Below are 17,761 nucleotides of genomic sequence, written 5' to 3' on the forward strand. Positions count from 1 at the left end.
TTTCAATAGTGTTTTAAGCATGAAACCGTGTGTCTCTAATTCAAAGTGAGGTGTGGCAGCTGAACCCCCCAGAGGTGCCCAACTCAGTGCTTCAGCATGCCGCGTGGGGTGTGCAGGGTCAGCAGCTGGTAAGAGCGTACTCTGCCTTCAGTCACTGTGTGTCCTGGTCAATACCGCTGAGAGTACATACTACTTTACCTATTAAATACACACGATTCACATGCTACACAATTACAGCATTCTGGATCACACATTCTGGAACATTTACAATGTGTTGTTTTCTCTTGGGAGATCATGCATGCATTGTGTCTCTGCCTTAGCGAGGCAATGGGATGGGGTTTCAGACAGTCCCATTCCCTGCAAAGTGTTACAGATAAGCATGAAATTCAACAGTTGTTATTCTGAATTAAGCAGCTTTTGTTAATTAAGTGGCAATCGTAGCACTTCAGAGTGCAGTTGTACTAAATGATGCCAGGGATAACACAACTGAACAAACAAGGCATAAAAACGTGCTGTGTTCAATATTTCAATGAGTCTATGCTGCAGAATGGGGTTTCAGGCCAAAAATTTGTCAGCCTTTGTCCTGAGTTTGGGACAATGGTTTTTGACTCCGGGCCATATCAAATAAAAATGCTAGTTTTTTTCATAGCAAACACACTTTGGCTCAAGTTCAGTACTTTCTAAAAACAAAATTAATGGCAAGCGTTAACTGAACCCCTGCTAGAGTACTCCATCTTGATTTGATAATCCGAAAGAAAACGCCTTTGACTCTGTGAATTACGATGAAGTACCTTGAATAGATTATCTGACATTGGTAATGAAATAAATATAATAATAATGCGATGCTTCTCCCGCACTGGATATGACTAATGTAATGTTTGTTTGCCTCTCTCTAACTGTAATTTATTTGATTTGAATATGAGTATTCTGGGAGTCTGTTCCTGTATGCTTATGGAATGCAACCAGCCCTCACCATGCGGAGAGAGCTTATTGATATTCCTCACCATGTCTTACCCAGTTAAAACAAAATGGTAAACACCAGAACAATGTGATCTGTATCCACAATTTCATTTGCAGGAAGGGAACAAAATGGTTGATCACATATTTCCTCACCGAATTGAATAAAAACTATGCAACAGGTTTTGTATTAGTATTAGCTTTTCTATTTTGTGTTTGTCATTATTAGAGCTCTGTCATTTGTTTACATTAGACATACAACCACTCCGTTGACAATTACCAGGATATAACATTTTTGGAAACCTCTTGTCTAAATTAGGCTTGTTCCCAAAGGTTTATTTGGATATAAATCATCTCACCCTGCTCCATTAGAGTGCCATTATCATTATGTCGGAAATGAGTGTGACAGATGTGGAGATTATTGGGGGGGTATCCCTCTGGAACCATGCACACTGTGCAAAAGGCTGAAAATGGGAGATGCCAAGCTTGTGTGATTCAAGGTGACACTATTGGCTTTTTTTTAAAGTAGCATGATAGCTTTTACTTCTGGGAAATGGGCCCATGTCCCCTGTAGGAAAAGGGAAATGAAAGCAACATTCACTAAACAAGAAGGATGAAAAAGTGTGTGTGTTACGGGCCATATGATTAAACTAGATGCCTCAAAATGTAGGCTTTATATTAGGCAAGGACATATTCCATTTTTAAATAGTTATTATTTTTTTTTTTTTTAAGAATTTCAAATGGAAATGTTTTGATTTGAGCCTTTTACGGGGAAAACAGCTTCATGTCTGGATGTACATAAGGCCCTTTTGGATCCCCCTCAAAACATTTATTTCAATATATAGCAACTTTTTGAAATGTGCATGGCAACATTGATTTATTCTGTCTCAGGCCAGGTTGTTGCAATTTTACAGTTTAAATGGCCTTGGAAATATACACAGGCCAATCTCCCCCGACCCTTCTTGTGGACTCAACCATAGCCTCACAACCCCCTGCAACAAACATGTATTTTTCATTCTGCATCACTAGACAACCTCAAGTAACACATACAAACATTGCTAGCGGCTTCTAAGGAGCCTTGAAGTGTTATGATTTATAATGAATAACTCAAATATGGCTTTCATATCTTCATTTAAAACAACATCACATGAATACAAATATGTTGAAGTGCTAGGTCCTTTGATCTCTTATTTAGAAAGAAATTGAGTTCATACTAATATGTTTTTTCTTTTTTTTAATTCAAATAAAAAAGGGAATGTGTTTCACTGTAGTTCAGTTGATGCAAAGATGATGCATAACGCCCGTGAAAACATAGACTTTGTGGAAACAGTTAAACTGCCATAGTGTAGACAAGTCTTTAAAACGGCTAATAACCAAACTGCTTTGTTGGTTATGACAGCCGATTAGTCAATTTAACTGACAGCCGATTAGCCTACTGAGTGAGATACAAAGTTGTCATATTTAGTACTTTGTATCTTTTTGCATCTGATAACCTCCCGCAGTCCGTGACCCATAGACAGAACTTAAAATCACGTGGGACACGTAGGAACGGTTTTCACAGTTTGCATTGGTCTGACCTGGTTCTGATTTTGGTGAGAATAGCTGAACCGATGGTTCTCTGGGACCAGGGCTGTGGAACTCCCTGCTCTAGATGACGGAAGGAAGGACCACAGCGTCCTTTTTGTATGTGCCATTCAGCTTATCTCAGTTGCATAATAGTAATATACCTAAACTTCATCTGAAAAGTCTCTGAAACTGGGGCGCTTAAGCTCTCTCCCTGATGCGGCAGATGGCATGTTTATTCCTTAATCAAAGTAATTTAAAGTAGGAAGCGTGGTCTATGCTTCCACTTGACATGCCTGGCACTGCACAGATAGCCTTGTGGTCGTAAATGAACAGCTGGCCCTTGGGTTAAGAACAGCCAGAGGAAGGTTCTGTCATACAGTGCGGTGCAAAAAGTGTGGGCACTCCTGGTTTAAATGTCTGTCACAATGTCTTCGTTAACAAGCAAACCTGAACTCTAAGTGGTGCAGAGTTAAAGAGTTAAATGAGATGTTTTTCGTACACATGCCTTGTGTTTTGTTATTAGTTACATGATTCATTACAAGACCATTATTATTATTATTATTATTATTATTATTATTATTATTATTGGTGTTGAAATTATTATTATGATGGTGCAGTGGGTACCACTGCCGCCCCACAGCAAGGAGGTCCTGGGTTAGAATCCTAGGGGCGTCTCTGTGTGGAGTTTGTATGTTCTCCCCGTGTCTGCGTGGGTTTCCTCCGGGTACTCCGGTTTCCTCCCACAGTCCAAAGACATGCAGGTTAGACTGATTGGAGAGTCTAAATTGCCCGTAAGTATGAGTGTGTCTTCGTTATCTCTTTGTTTTCTTTTGTGTAACTTCTACATGCAGTTTAGCATTGGTGCTGCCATTTCTACACTGATTTCCTATGGGATAATAAACAAAAATGTATCTCTCTGTGTCTGTTATAATCCAGATATACATATTTGAGAACAACATCTATTACCAGTCTGAAGTCAAGAGCAATTCCCTCCGGCTGACGTCTTCAGGGAAGGAGGGAGTCATCTTCAACGGGATCGCAGACTGGCTTTATGAGGGTGGGTGTATGGTCGATGGGGTTTGTTTCCTAAATACTTTATAATGTTGTGTGTCAAATGACTAATGACCTAAATTCAGTCCGCTTTTATATTTAACCCGACTCGAAAATACATGCACGTGTTTCCTCAGGGATGCAATTTGTCATGCTAACATGGATAAAAAAGAACACCTGCATTTGATCTTGGAGAGGTTGAATGTATTCAAGCTTCATCCTAAAATTGTATACAATTCACGCCCAGGGAAATATAATCTCTGACCAAGAGTCCAGGGAGCAGTGCTGCTTTCAAAGATGCTGCGTAGCATTTGTTCGGTGAATTATGTTGTGTAAGCGTAAGTGCTTCCAGGAGGACATTACTTAAGGTGAGGCAGGATGGAGAAAAGAGGATGGAGTCTGCATATATATCCCAGTATTATCCCTGTCAGAGGTGACTGAGTTTACTGCCCTGGGATCCAGGGAATAAAGCCCGAAATTAGTGGCAAGTGTATTATTACATTTCTTCCGAACAATGAGCGAATATACATGGACACAAACTGGCAGGTTTTGTAGCAGCGAAGGTAATTAAATCTCAGTGCAGACAAGCCATTATTTCAGCCAGAAACACGCAGATAATGCAGAGATTATTGTGGCTCCGCATCAAGCCAAGGACAGGAGTGACAGTTTGACTGCAGTAATGATTTAATTATGAATCTGAAGCTCTGCTTGCCTTACTTAGCAACCTCCAGATAAACAATTTCAACGGCATGATCCTGTGGCTTTTGTTCATTAGAGAAATGTAACTGATGTCACAAGTCAGGCAGAATGTGGATTACACTTAAAGTACAGTAGTCTCGTATTGTGATGCGCTCTTCTCCAATTTATTCAATCAATCAAATTAATTTCAAATCAAATCTAATTTGAGTATGCTCCACAAAGCACACAGTCATATAAACAATTACTTAAACCAGAAACCCAGAGCATATAACTTGAACAGACTCAAAGAATAAATATAGTGTCAATTACCAGGGCCCATGCATAATTGGGCAAATAGTGCACAACTGCACTTATGTGCAGTCCCATTTGTCAGGATTTAATGGATGGTACAAAACACCTGACTATGACAAATCTTGTAACAGAACGATTCTGAATGTAGGTCAAGTAGTTGAGGAGATAGATTAAAAAATATGAAAAATGTATGTTTCATCTGATGGTGGCACTATAAAACACAACTATTTGCGCTCAATATGCTTTGGACAAACATGGGAATGTATGTTACATCCAGGTTGCATGTGTTATTCAGAGGTTATGCAAATTATTTTTACCGTATCCCCCCCAAAAAAAATGAAATGTGTTTTACGTATGGTTGATTGTTGTGGATAAAAAAAATTATCCAGATATGGCCCTCCATTCCTGCCTTATGGTTTCTGTGATCCAGATACTTTCAGGGTAGAAAAATAATGAATAACAATTGTGATAACCAAAACAATCGCTTTGCTGCTTGGACACCTAGTTGTATATACTTGCAAATGATGCTGCACTAATGGAAGGCCAATAAGCGGTTGAATATAAAGCTATCCTAGATCCTTGACACTTGACAGACTTTACATACGGTTATGTCAATTATTTAAATGATAAATTCAGACAAAATACATTTTAATGGTCAGATATCAGCGAGTAACTGTTGTTAAATTTCCCTTTGGTTCCATGGTGACAGCCAAAGATAGAAAGGTTTTATCTGCTCCTGTGGATGGCAATATGATCTTATTTAGGTTTTATCTGCTCCAATGGATCAAAACTTGATCTTATTTAGGTGTTATGCACTTTGAGCTGCAGTCTGTATGAAAGGTGCTGTACAAATAAAGCTATGATTATTGCTATACAAATAAAGCTATTATTACCTGCTCCTATGGATCGAGAAGAGGCAGAGCTGAAACCCACAGATGGATTTATCGGATTTTCCGAAGTGCGTTCAAACGCTCGGTTCTGCCGGCTTGGATTCCCACACAGTCGAAGAGAGAATTCCCGCTTCCCACTCCGAGAGGACGCCAGCAGCCATTACAGGCATCTATTGCCATGACGATAGGGTTCTCGCAACATTCCCTCCTGTGGATAGGCTCGGGGAGGGTAAACGTGTGACCGTTAATCTCCGGCGGCTCGCCCTGGCGGCCACGGTCGCGGTCACAGTGACTGCAGGGGCCGAGGTTGCACTTTGCCCTCCCTCCCGTATTCAGTTGCCTTCCGTTAGCGAGGTCACTCCCAGAGGGTTTATGGGATCCTGCTCTATCTCCCACCCGCCCTGCTCTGTCTCTGTCACGGAGAGAGCTACTGAGAGCATCGCTCCTCTTCTGTTTCATATCCGTCCATCCGAGTGCTTTATAGAGATGTTCCTAAGAGCAGTTGGAAGAGGAATGGAGCATAATGAGTGAATGCAATGTCAGTCTCCCCTGTCCATTAAACAGTGTGCATTGTTCTGAGCTGAGTGTGCTCCACTGTCTCTTATTTTGGGCTGGTCCCTGTGTAGTCTTGGTAATGAGTGCTATAAGAGATGCCGGTAGGCAGAGGGGCATGCCCAGTCAGCCGGAGTTGTAAATACAGCGAAGGGTAACATTAAAGCGGCTCTGTCTGGGAGAATCCAGTCTCAGTTCGGTTCATTGCCTCGTGAGCGTGTGCGCTGCTGAGAGATGAAAGTCAGTCTGTGTAAACACCAGCACTCTGCAGAGCTGTCGGCTGTAGCTTCTCCCCAGGATTTGCCAGTTGTTCAGGAATGAGAGGCTAGACATTCAGAAACTGCTGTGCGACATATTTGGGGCGATATAATTGAATTGGGAAATTGGCACAAAAAATGTCATAGTTGCTCATGGGAGTTGAATTCCTGAACTAATAAGCTGCAATTTTTGATTCCATTTGTGAAGTTTGTCTAAATATACGGTATGTGATTTTATCTTTGATGTTAGTCTTAAAATGAGAGTTGAAATGGTGTCTGACATGGTTTTCGGGGACCGCTGTGTTCAGAGGACATTCTGCAGTCCCATGTGGCCCACTGGTGGTCTCCGGGTGGGGAGAGGCTGGCGTTTCTCCAGATCAATGACTCCCTCGTCCCCAACATGGCCCTGCCCCGTTTCACTGGCTACACCTACCCTAAAGGGAAGAGGTACCCATACCCCAAGGTAAGGCCTGCTGGATCACGTACATTCATTTGCGTGTTTCTGTGTGTGTGAGACTGTGTGTGTGTCTGTGTCTGTGTGTCTGTGTGTGTGTATGTGTGTCTGTGTGTGTCTGAGTGTGTGTGCGCACATTCATACGTGTGTGCGTGCATGCCTTTGTGCATGTCATTGATGCAGTATCTATTAAATACAGGGGATATTGGTATAATGCCGATTTATAAGGTGAATTAATGGTTTAACTGGAAATTTGAAACCGCGGGTGTTCCTTAATACTTCATTTAAAAAACACTGTTAATAATTTTCATTAATTCTTTTTTTTTTATAAAACATTAATAGATTAATCTTTTTTTATTATTTGAACAATGTTCCTTAGTACGTTAGACATATCCTGCTCTTTGCAATTTCACTCTAATACCACTGCACAGGAATAAAGAATAGGTCCAGAGATATTCACTCAAATAATGAATGTCTCTTTATCTGCTATTATTTAAATGGGAAATGCAAATTTTAAAATAGCTTTGTGTGTTCATTGTAGTCTATATACTTGCTTGTAGTGTGCTCAGTTCAGTTTATTTACCAATTACCACAGTAAATAGCATCATGTGTCAGTGTGTATGCACTGAGTGCTTGAAATAACTTCAAATAACGTGTCAATCAACAATCAGTACTTTGTAAAAAGTTTTTTTCATTCCAACAAAATTTGTTTTCTATCTGCTTGCCAGTTTAATATTTTGCCAAGATGTTACAGGTATGTCATCAAACAGTCCTTTCATTCATAATGCATTTTTGGGCTTGGGTACGAATGGGTTCTGTCGGTGACATGTCTCTTTGTGATCGAGCACTTTAAAGAGCCAGCCTTGTCCCAGTCCAGCCCATCCTCTGTCTGAGAAGCCCGTACCTAGGCTTTCAGATGCCCCGGGAGGCCACCAAATGCATTTTTGATGGGGAGTTTAAATAGAAACCATTGATCTCTGCTGGATGAAAGTGTTTGAGAAGCAGGGACCGCTGTGTGGCATTCATGCTTCAGTGCCAGGCTCCTATCCATGGTGTGAATAGAAGAACAGATTGCTGAAATGGATGAGCAGGGGAAAAGGTCAGCGGGGCATGTTCAGCCTGTGTTTCAGCTTCAGAGGACGTGCCTTCTCCATGCCGGGCCTTGTAATCCACATGATGAAGCATGGAGCATAGGAGAAAGTGTAATCCTGGACTGTTTCAGACCAGCTGTAATCCAAACATTTCTGCCTTCGTAAAAAAATTAATTAATTAATTGTAGACAGCACCAACACTCATGTCAGCACCAACAAATAGCAGCACTTAAATTTGCTCCTCAAAATGGAGGAGGAGACATGAAACTGTTAGTTTGAATCACAGCCGGTTGGCACAGATACACCGGACCGAGAACCTGACGTGGCTAGTTGAAAAGAGGACACAGCAAGACAGTGTGTAATTCATTAAAAATCATATGTGAAATGCTTTATTGCACTTCCAGGTGGTCCTGTACTGATATGAGAGCAATTTAGTCTATGCTGCCTTCATTATGCACTGTGCTTTTCTGCCAGTGTCTCAGCATTAAAAACCTGTTCAGTTTGTGTTCTTTCAGTACCATTCTGTAGTGTTACTGTGGGATAATTTAATTGTAGAGACTTCAAACAAGAATGCCTATAAAACATCAGTTCTCTCACGATAAAATGATCTCAAAATACTCATTTTAATTTGTCTCTTGTGTACCATCCTTCCAATTACCCAAAATAAGTTCTCATAGATAAAAAGTTAGGCTCCAGCCCCCCTGCGACCCTGTTCAGGATAAGCGGGTTAAGATAATGGATGGATAGGATATATAAAAAGTCCATTCATATTAAAACAAAATAATATATATATTTTTATTTTATTTAAAAAAGCAATATTAAAATGAAGTGGGCTTTTATTGCATTTTTTTTAGCCGCAGTGATTGAAGCTGGGTTGAAAATGTCCAGTATTTCTTCCTGAATAACGTGCCGCAGTATGTCTGACACGCTGATTCTGCATCGGTAGGCCGGAAGCCCCAACCCGACCGTGAAGCTGTTCGTAGTGAACCTGTACGGCCCCACCCACACCCAGGAGCTCCTCCCACCGGATGGTCTGAAGATCAGGTGAACCGCGCCCACCTTCCACACTCATTCCACTCATTCCAACCGCAAACCACAAAAAATAATACTGTTGATTATCCTTAAATAGATGCCAATCATGTTTAAAGGAGTCATTTACCCTCTGAAGATACATTATCAGAAATAGCTATGCATGTCATGAATAATGCACGCATGTTATTCCATTTGTGGTTGGAATGAAAACCAGCTTACACTGCTGAGTTTGGGAAGCACTGCCATAACTAAAGCATTCTTGCGGGAGTCTTTCAGGATGAGTTCCCAGACTCCCAAATGTATGCTTTGAGCTGTGCATGATGCTCGAATTTGAAATCTGGAAAATGTTGTAAGATTGATTTTTGTTATGACTGCCACAGAGCGGCTACAAATGACGGAAATGCAATGTTCTATTCCAAGAGTTAGTCCTGATATGCGCTTTCCCTCCAGGGATCATTATGTGGTCATGGTCAAATGGATAAGTACCACTAAGGCAGCGGTCAGGTGGCTGAACCGGGCCCAGAACGTGTCCATCCTGACTGTGTGCGACACCAACATTGGAGTCTGTATCAAGGTAGGCGTGGCCATTCCCTAAGGTACATGGCGATAGTGCCCGATCATATGGCACGGAGGGCTGAGAGTATATACTGTTTTTATACAGATATACAGGTTTTCATTCCAACCAAATTGCTTCACCTGCTGATTTCACTAATCAGTGCCCTCCTTTGTGGTTGAAGGCGTGTCGGTTACTGAAATCAGCAGGTGTAGTGTTTGGTTGGAATGAAAATCGTTCAGCCCTCCATGGCGCATGATTGGGTATCACTGGTATATGGTATCAGGTGGGCAGTGGGGCAGTAGGGCAGGTGATGCTAATGCTGCCCACAGATTATATGTGTTACCAGCTGCTGCCCACTAGCTTGTTTTACAGCAACAATCTAACCCCCAATCTAACCCCAACTGGGATAAACACGTTTAGAACTTCTACAGTTCTTCTGCAGACATGTTTCTCGAACCATAAGGAAGTTTGGAATGCGATGAAATTATTGAAAATTAGATTTTCTTGCTGCATTATTTCCTCAGAGTAATGCAACAAATGAAAGTTATGATTATATTAATGTTTGCAATGGTAATAATGTTTTTGGATACAAAATGACTATGAATTGCAGTTCACTGTATGCTTGTGCTGGACTTCTGCCCTAGCAGACTCAATGTCATCACTGTACGTACTGTAATTACAACAATTAGTGCTAAAGTAAACAGAGCACAGCCAATTACTGTGTGCAATTATAAATTGTTGGTGTGACGGTGTCCCCAAACAGGGTTGTTCAATTTTACAATGATTTGTTTTGTTTTGTTTGTTTTAGTCCAGCAATAGAAGATCTGTTTCAGTTTTTCAACATGTTAATTGTTGAGGCTGGGCACTACAGTGATACTAGAATGATTCACAGAGCTAAGATGTTGAGTTCTTAAGCGGCTTTAAGAAGGCAGATTATGTAATGAGTCATGGAACTAACTCGCATAAAGGAAACTACAGTATATAATAATAGTACTACTACTACTACTACTACCACTACTACTAATAATAATAATTATTATTATTATTATAATTAGAATTAGAATAATTATAATTATAATAACAATAATAATCATGGTAATAATTGTCATTTAGTGCTTGTCATCCACATGTGCTCTACAGGGTACATGTCAGTGATTCTGAAAATGGGCTCCATGCCACACAGCTGCTTTTGCCGGACTGTAGCTCCAGCATGATCCTGAGTTTAGACTGAGAGCTGCTCACTGTTAGTGCTTCTTGCTGTAGATGTCCTTGCCCAGCAGAAGGTTGTTTTCTTTAGCTGAATGAGAAATGAGAGTGTAGGGGTGAGCAGGAGCGCTTCTCTCTGTGGGAATGCTGTGGGAACACGAGACAGCAATGAGCACGCTCTCTGTTTGTGTGTTTCAGAGACACGAGGAGTCCTCTGAACTTTGGCTTTCTAAGCAGGTAAATTAATTATGAATGACATGAACTTCTTCTTTGTACAGTACATTCATATAGATTAAATATTCATATTTATGCGCAGTATGTATACTATCTGGCGGCACGGATGGTGCAGTGGGTAGCACTGCCGCCTCACAGCAAGGAGGTCCTGGGTTCGAATCCCCGTCGTCCGGGGCCTCTCTGTGCGGAGTTTGCATGTTCTCCCCGTGTCTGCGTGGGTTTCCTCCGGGTACTCTGGTTTCCTCCCACATTCCAAAGACATGCATGTTAGGCTGATTGGAGAGTCTAAATTTCCCGTAGGTATGAATGTGTGAGTGAATGGTGTGTGTGCCCTGCGATGGACTGGCGACCCGTCCCGGGTGTATTCCTGCCTTTTGCCCAATGTATGCTGGGATAGGCTCCAGCCCCCCTGCGACCCTGTTCAGGATAAGTGGGCTCAGATAATGGATGAATGGATGTATAATATCTGTTGATCTTTCATGTAACAGATATTTGAATGTAGGACACCATAGCCCAGTTGAGTCTAGTTGTTCTTAACTAATGAATAAGTATAATAACACACACATATATGTATATGTATAATTTGCGTTTGTACTATTGAGGTTGATATGAGTTGTGTTGTTGGGGATGGAACTGTATTGCTCTCCTCAGAACCAGGAGCCGGTGTTTTCCCGAGACAGCAACAAGTTTTTCCTGACCGTGCCGGTGAAGCAAGGGGGAAGAGGGGAGTTCCATCACATTGCCATGTTCACCACTCTGGTGAGATTATCATTATTATTATTATTTTTAATTATTATTATTATTATTATTATTATTATTAAATGTGGGCAACATTGGCTCAGGAGGTAAGAGAAGTCACCTGGCAGTCGGAGGGTTGCCAGTTTGATCCCGCTCTGGGTGTGTCGAAGTGTCCCTGAACAAGGTAACTAACACCCGATTGCTCCTGATGAGCTGTTTGGTGCCTCGTATGGCAGCCAATCGCCGTTGTTGTGTGAGTGTGTGTGTCAATGGGTGAATGAGAAGCATCAATTGTACAGTGCTTTCTATAAAGGCGCTATACATATATATATATATGCGGACAATTTACCATTTTACCATTTCATCTTTAATGCTGGATTTTGCTTTGTACCAGTTTCCCAGGATCAGTGACAGGATTTATCACAGACAGTGAAATGGAGTGGCCCTTACTGATGCTGCTTCTCTTGTGTTTCCTCTTCACTCCCAATAATTTCCTCTCGCAGTCCAGAGCTGATCAGACTGAAGTCCGCCATCTGACCTCGGGAAACTGGGAGGTGACCAAGATTGTGGCGTATGACGAGACCAATCAGCACATGTGAGTGCATCGTCAGGTTGCCTCATCACTTCAGGGAAACTGAGGGGAGAGTCGGCAGACTCACTTTTCTGAGTTTGCTTTAAATTATGCATGAGCGACAACTACGGGAAAAACACGTTTCACACTTCAGCGTTCTCCGAGTCCCGCAAGGGGCTAGAAATGATGAATGAAATATTAGGAGCGCAGGTTTTCACAGCCAGATGAAATTGTGTGGGATATCTGTATGCAGGAATGGTCAGCACTGGTCATGAGAGGGTAATTGTGCTTTATATGTAATTGAAATATACATTCAATTATGTTTCCACGCGTCCAAATCCAGAATTACTGGCACCCCTGACTGGCAATACGTAACGATATAATTATTGGGTTAAACTTTACAATTTACATATGTATTACCTTTTTTTGCAGTCTTACTGTGGGGCCTTACTAAAGTATTATGAGTAGAATTAGGGTCCCACGTATACCTGTAGTGTGTCATGCACATGGAAATACCTATAAAACATTCTTGCCACTTGCCTATAATGGATTGTAGGTAGTTCATTGTCATCATTGAACACACTTGGACACACACACACACATACATGTATTATATGCATCCATCATTTTAAAATTCCTTCCAAGTATGTGTTCTTAAATAAAAATGACTATTTCTGTTAATCAGGTTATATACAATTTGTCTGCATAGTACCTAACTAATTTGTGCTTCTTTTTTACCCATCTAGATATTTCTTAAGTACAGAAGGTTCCCCCCGAAGGAGACAGCTTTTCAGGTGACCTCACTACAATCCCATCTTTAATTTCCCATAATGCCGAGTAAGGCAATGATTCAGTCAATGGTATACTGTGAACTGTCTTTGTGTGAAAACAATAAAATAACATGTGTGAGCTAAGGATACATATTGATTGAATACTGGCCTTAGCCTTAGCAACTGGAAACAGATGGCCTATATGTTTTAATTGTAAAATAATGAGTGGATTTTGCAATAATGAGCATCCATTCATTAATTTATGAGTATTTTATTTAAGTAGTTATTGACTTGTTGCCACACAAAATATATTGCATTAATGTGCTCCCCGTTTAGCAGACTTGAATAGCATTCACATTGCTCTATCTGTCTGTGTTTCAGTGCTCTGTGTCTCTGTGATAAGCAGTGCTGTGTCTCTGTGTTAACTGGCACTCAATGTCTCAATGTTACCTAGTATACCTCTGTAAGCAGTGTGTTGTGTTTACTGTGCTCAGTGTCTCTGTGTGAAACTGTGCTCTGTGTTTACTGTGCTCCATGTCTCTGTGTGAAACTGTGCTCTGTGTTAACTGTGCTCTGTGTCTCTGTGTGAAACCGTGCTCTGTGTTAACTGTGCTCTGTGTCTCTGTGTGAAACAGTGTTCTGTGTTAACTGTGCTCTGTGTCTCTGTGTGAAACAGTGTGCTGTCTTTACTGTGCTCTGTGTTTACTGTGCTCCATGTCTCTGTGTGAACCTGTGATCTGTGTTTACTGTGCTCCGTGTCTCTGTGTGAAACCGTGCTCTGTGTTAACTGTGCTCTGTGTCTCTGTGTGAAACAGTGCTCGGTGTTAACCTTGCTCTTTGTCTCTGTGTTAACTGTGTTCTGTGTCTCTGTGTTAACTGTGCTCTGTGTCTCTGTTTTAACTGTGTTCTGTGTCTCTGTGTTAACTGTGCTCTGTGTTTCTCTTTAAAGCGTGTCCACAGTGGGCCAGTTCCCCCGCCGCTGCCTCACCTGTGAGCTGCACAGGGCACACTGCACGTTTTTCGATGCGGACATCAGCCCCGGCATGCAGCACCTCATCCTGAACTGCAGAGGTATGAGGCCCTTCGCTGCCACTCAGACTTCAGGCTAACGCTCAGCCCGAGTTACACGGGAGGCAGGGCTGGAGAGCCACAGGGTCTGCTGGTTTTTATTCGCACCTTAAAGTCAGATTCTTACCCAAAAAACATGGTCAGATAAGCGTTTTAAAGTGCTTTCATCAATTCGTTGTTGAGTTATAAGGACATGTAGAACTTTGGCAAACCACGTCAGGTTTGTTATGGTTTATGTATCAATTCTTTACAGCTGATGGCCATTTGTGATGCAAAATGTTCACCACGCAACTGTCAAGTGTCTATTGTCTCAAATCTCTGTATTAAGCGTAGCCTAAAGCAATGAGAAATCAGTCACTGCGCTGGTATTTTCCTTTCCATCCTGTGGAAAATAGTCAGTGTTCAGGCTACAATCTGACTGGTTAGTCAGGTGACTCCATCATAGAAAATGTCAGTAGATGGCAAAAATAGTCTTGGGAAAAATATCCCTGATTCAAAATCCAGTTCAATACATCAGATAGCAAGTTATGCTAAATGTTTCACATGAAAAAGAAAATAAAGTAGAAGCTGAATATTTCGCAACTTTTGATCAAGAGTCTCTGTCCCGCCCCTCCTCCTTGACTTGCTTTGATCAAATATAGTCTGTAGTATTTACGCAGAGCAGTTTGATATGTTGTTGTATAAATGTGGCTTTCGAACCCGGAAACCGACGGGACACTGACATGCGAACCACTATACTAAATCAACAGCGTGGTTAAGCCCGCCTCTTGAGCAAACAAGCCTGTTCTCTCATCAGTCTTCTGTCAGGAGGGAGGTTGTTATAGTCTAAGCTTCCCTTTAGCAACCCCAGCGGACATTTCATTTTGAAACTGCTGTAAAGTGTACCTATGATAACATAATTGTAGTTCTGTAGTGCTCAGAGGTACTTACAGTATATCCCATGAGGCTAGATAGAGAATATCCATGGTTTTACAGTGCCTGTAAATACAATGAGCCCACTTAAGTTGCGTGTGCTGTCTCAGAAATTAGTTGTTGTCAGGCATCAAAACAAATTGTGTTCAATCACTTTTCTGGTGCATGTGAATGTCCTTTTTTGATGAGTGATGAAGGCCCATCTATCTAGGAAATACTATTCCACATTGAACTCAATTTTCTCCATTTGGTTTATCCATTTTATAGAAATAAAGCCATTAAATGTAGCCCATAAAACACTCATTAACTTATACTGCAAATAGCACAATGGAAAAAAAGAATACATAGTAAGAGTCTATATTTCATAAAACTGTTTAAAAGGAGAATATTATTGCAGTGCTACCTTTTGTGCTGTAGTTTTCATTTTCACAGAAAATTATATCTTTATATAATAATGTTTTATACCTCAATGCTCTGAATTATAGTTTATTATCTTTTTTAATTAAAAAAAAAAATCCATGTGCTTCTTGATGAAAAAAAGGTCTGTTAAGCGAGCCTGTTTAATGAAACGTCTGCTCCATCGATTACTGGCTAGCTTAAAAGCCTCATACGTTAGCCGCCACTGGCAACGGCTTTACAGTTAAATTATAATTACGGTATAAACAATGTTAAAGTCGTTGGTCACCGTGAGTTAACAGGTCTAATTACAGCAGTGGAATGATTTTGTGCACTTACAGAGATACTATCTTATTCCTTGAATTTTGAAGGAATCAAACCTTCAATTTTAAATAACCACACAGCACACTGTTGCACCGATGCCTTAATTTGACAACCCCTGGTGATTATGAAGAACTTTAATCATTTTAAGCAGTTTTTATCTTAAGCTGTGGTGCGGGAAATGAGGAAACTAGTTATAATGGAATGGCCTGTATCACCAGAGGAAGGTTGAGCGTCGGCCATGTCAAATCGCTTCCCTTCCTCCCCGTTGTGTTTCTCTGAGCAGTGCATGATGGGAGTTTGCAGCTGGGTAGTGATAGCCGAAGAGCCACCGCATGGTGTCAGTCACATATCTATGTGAATCATTTACAATGCTTTTCTCTCTGGAATACTATATAATGTTTGATGTTGAAGCATGTTTGCTTTTGACTGCAGTTAGAGTGAAAGGAGAATTAACCACCAGATTAAATAAAATAAGTGATTAGTTGGGGAGAGATTTCATCGAGCCTCCCTGCAGCATCCCTGTCTGTGCCAGGATTCCCTGCATGCCATTGGCTGGTGATCGGACAGGGAATCATACACCAGAGATCTTTGAGAGATAATCTACAAAAAAGGCTGTGGGTGAATGTATTGATTTTTGGATAGCTGAGCTGTAGAGGTTATTGGTCAAGTACATGCCTATGATTGAGAACCTTGGCTTGACCTTTATGGTCTGTAGAAATCCCCAATATTGCAGGTTTTCAAAACCTCCACAAGTCAGCAATTACAGACCATTTTTTATTGTTGATTAATTCATTGCTCCATCGAGCAAAACAACGGAGTGTTACAGGAGTCAGTCATCCACGTGATGGTTGAATAAGGCAACTTACAAGCGGGTGACAAGTCTTCCATAAAACCATCAGTTACTGAGAGCCACAGGCATACTGATGATGTCTGAAGTTGTGGAGTCAACTGTAGGATATAAACATTCAACAGTGTAAACATTTTTAATCTTCTTTTATTATAACAGGTCCTGGAGCACCAATGTTAATCCTGCACAGTCTTAATAATGCTAATAGTAAGTATTGATTTCAATCTCCCAGGTTAGAACCAGATTTCAAAACGGAATGTACTAGCCAGGAGGCATGGGGTGTATGTCAATATTTCGTTCAAAATGTTAACAGCTGTTCAAAAAACAAAATGTAATTTGCCAAGGGTTATTTGAACAGGACTGGAATACACAAGTGAAACTTTGGGTCGACTGTCATTTTCTAATGAGAATAATATTGATTGTTAGATAAAAAACACACTGAAATGAAAGGATGAAAATTAAACATTGACCACAACTCGGCACAAACTTGTGTTTTCTTTCTTAATTTCTTTCTTGAAATGGCTCAAATTCAATTTGTAACCTGTAGGCAAAGCCTGCTGTTTATACACAGCATAAATTGTTCTGAACTTATCATTAACAACATGTTCTGTTCCATTGATCTGTGCCAAGGAATTTTTCCTTAGCTCTGTGAGTTGCCCTTCAACACATTGTCCTGCAGCTGCATTAAGCAACCCTCATGCAGATAGGGCGTGGTATTGTTTCCACCGACTGTTATTGTATGTTCAGTGTATGCCTATTCAACTCAATTTCAATTCAGACACACACCGATTCCATTACGCGAACAGTAAGGTTCCAGCTGGAAGGATATAGAAATGAGCTTGCTGAAAGTAGAGCAGTGTATGTGTGTGTGTGTGTGTGTGTGTGTGTGCAAGTGTACATGCATTGTGTGTGTGCGTGTGTGGGGTAACAAGTAAGAAGGATGCGATTGAATGGAGTGTTATTTCTCTAATAGATGACTGCCACAGTAATAGTGATAACCTCTGTCATATAGATTACTTCATACTGGAAAACAACACCGTTCTGAAATCAGCATTGCAAATGAAGAGGATCCAGCTGACAGATTACCGGGTCATCTCCACGGAACACTTTGGTACACGGCACTCCCTGTTCAACATTCAGTTAACACGTGGTTATTTATTTATTTATCTATTTATTTGTTTTAAAAGTGCATTCTTTTTTTCCCCCTTACCTCCTTCAGAACTGCCTTTGAAGATCGCCTACCCACACGACTTCTCTGAATCCCGGCAGTATGGCCTTCTCTTGGTCATGTGGGTATTCC

The 17,761-nt window shown here is 41.0% G+C and overlaps 1 protein-coding gene across 2 annotated transcripts in view; it reads left to right on the forward strand.

Annotated features, from left to right (window-relative positions):
- The window catches only part of LOC133116435 (inactive dipeptidyl peptidase 10-like), a 182,460-nt gene that overhangs the window by 156,500 nt on the left and 8,199 nt on the right, over positions 1-17,761 (forward strand). For both annotated transcript variants that reach the window (XM_061225955.1, XM_061225957.1), the window contains exons 7-19: positions 47-128; positions 3,460-3,580; positions 6,571-6,725; positions 8,754-8,851; positions 9,290-9,413; positions 10,800-10,838; positions 11,487-11,594; positions 12,077-12,168; positions 12,891-12,938; positions 13,864-13,985; positions 16,621-16,668; positions 17,474-17,572; positions 17,681-17,750. In XM_061225955.1, the coding sequence (XP_061081939.1) occupies positions 47-128; positions 3,460-3,580; positions 6,571-6,725; positions 8,754-8,851; positions 9,290-9,413; positions 10,800-10,838; positions 11,487-11,594; positions 12,077-12,168; positions 12,891-12,938; positions 13,864-13,985; positions 16,621-16,668; positions 17,474-17,572; positions 17,681-17,750 (1,206 nt within the window). The remainder of the gene's footprint in view (positions 1-46; positions 129-3,459; positions 3,581-6,570; positions 6,726-8,753; positions 8,852-9,289; positions 9,414-10,799; positions 10,839-11,486; positions 11,595-12,076; positions 12,169-12,890; positions 12,939-13,863; positions 13,986-16,620; positions 16,669-17,473; positions 17,573-17,680; positions 17,751-17,761) is intronic.

This window comes from Conger conger, chromosome 17, assembly GCF_963514075.1.
Source record: "Conger conger chromosome 17, fConCon1.1, whole genome shotgun sequence".
Taxonomy (NCBI): domain Eukaryota; kingdom Metazoa; phylum Chordata; class Actinopteri; order Anguilliformes; family Congridae; genus Conger; species Conger conger.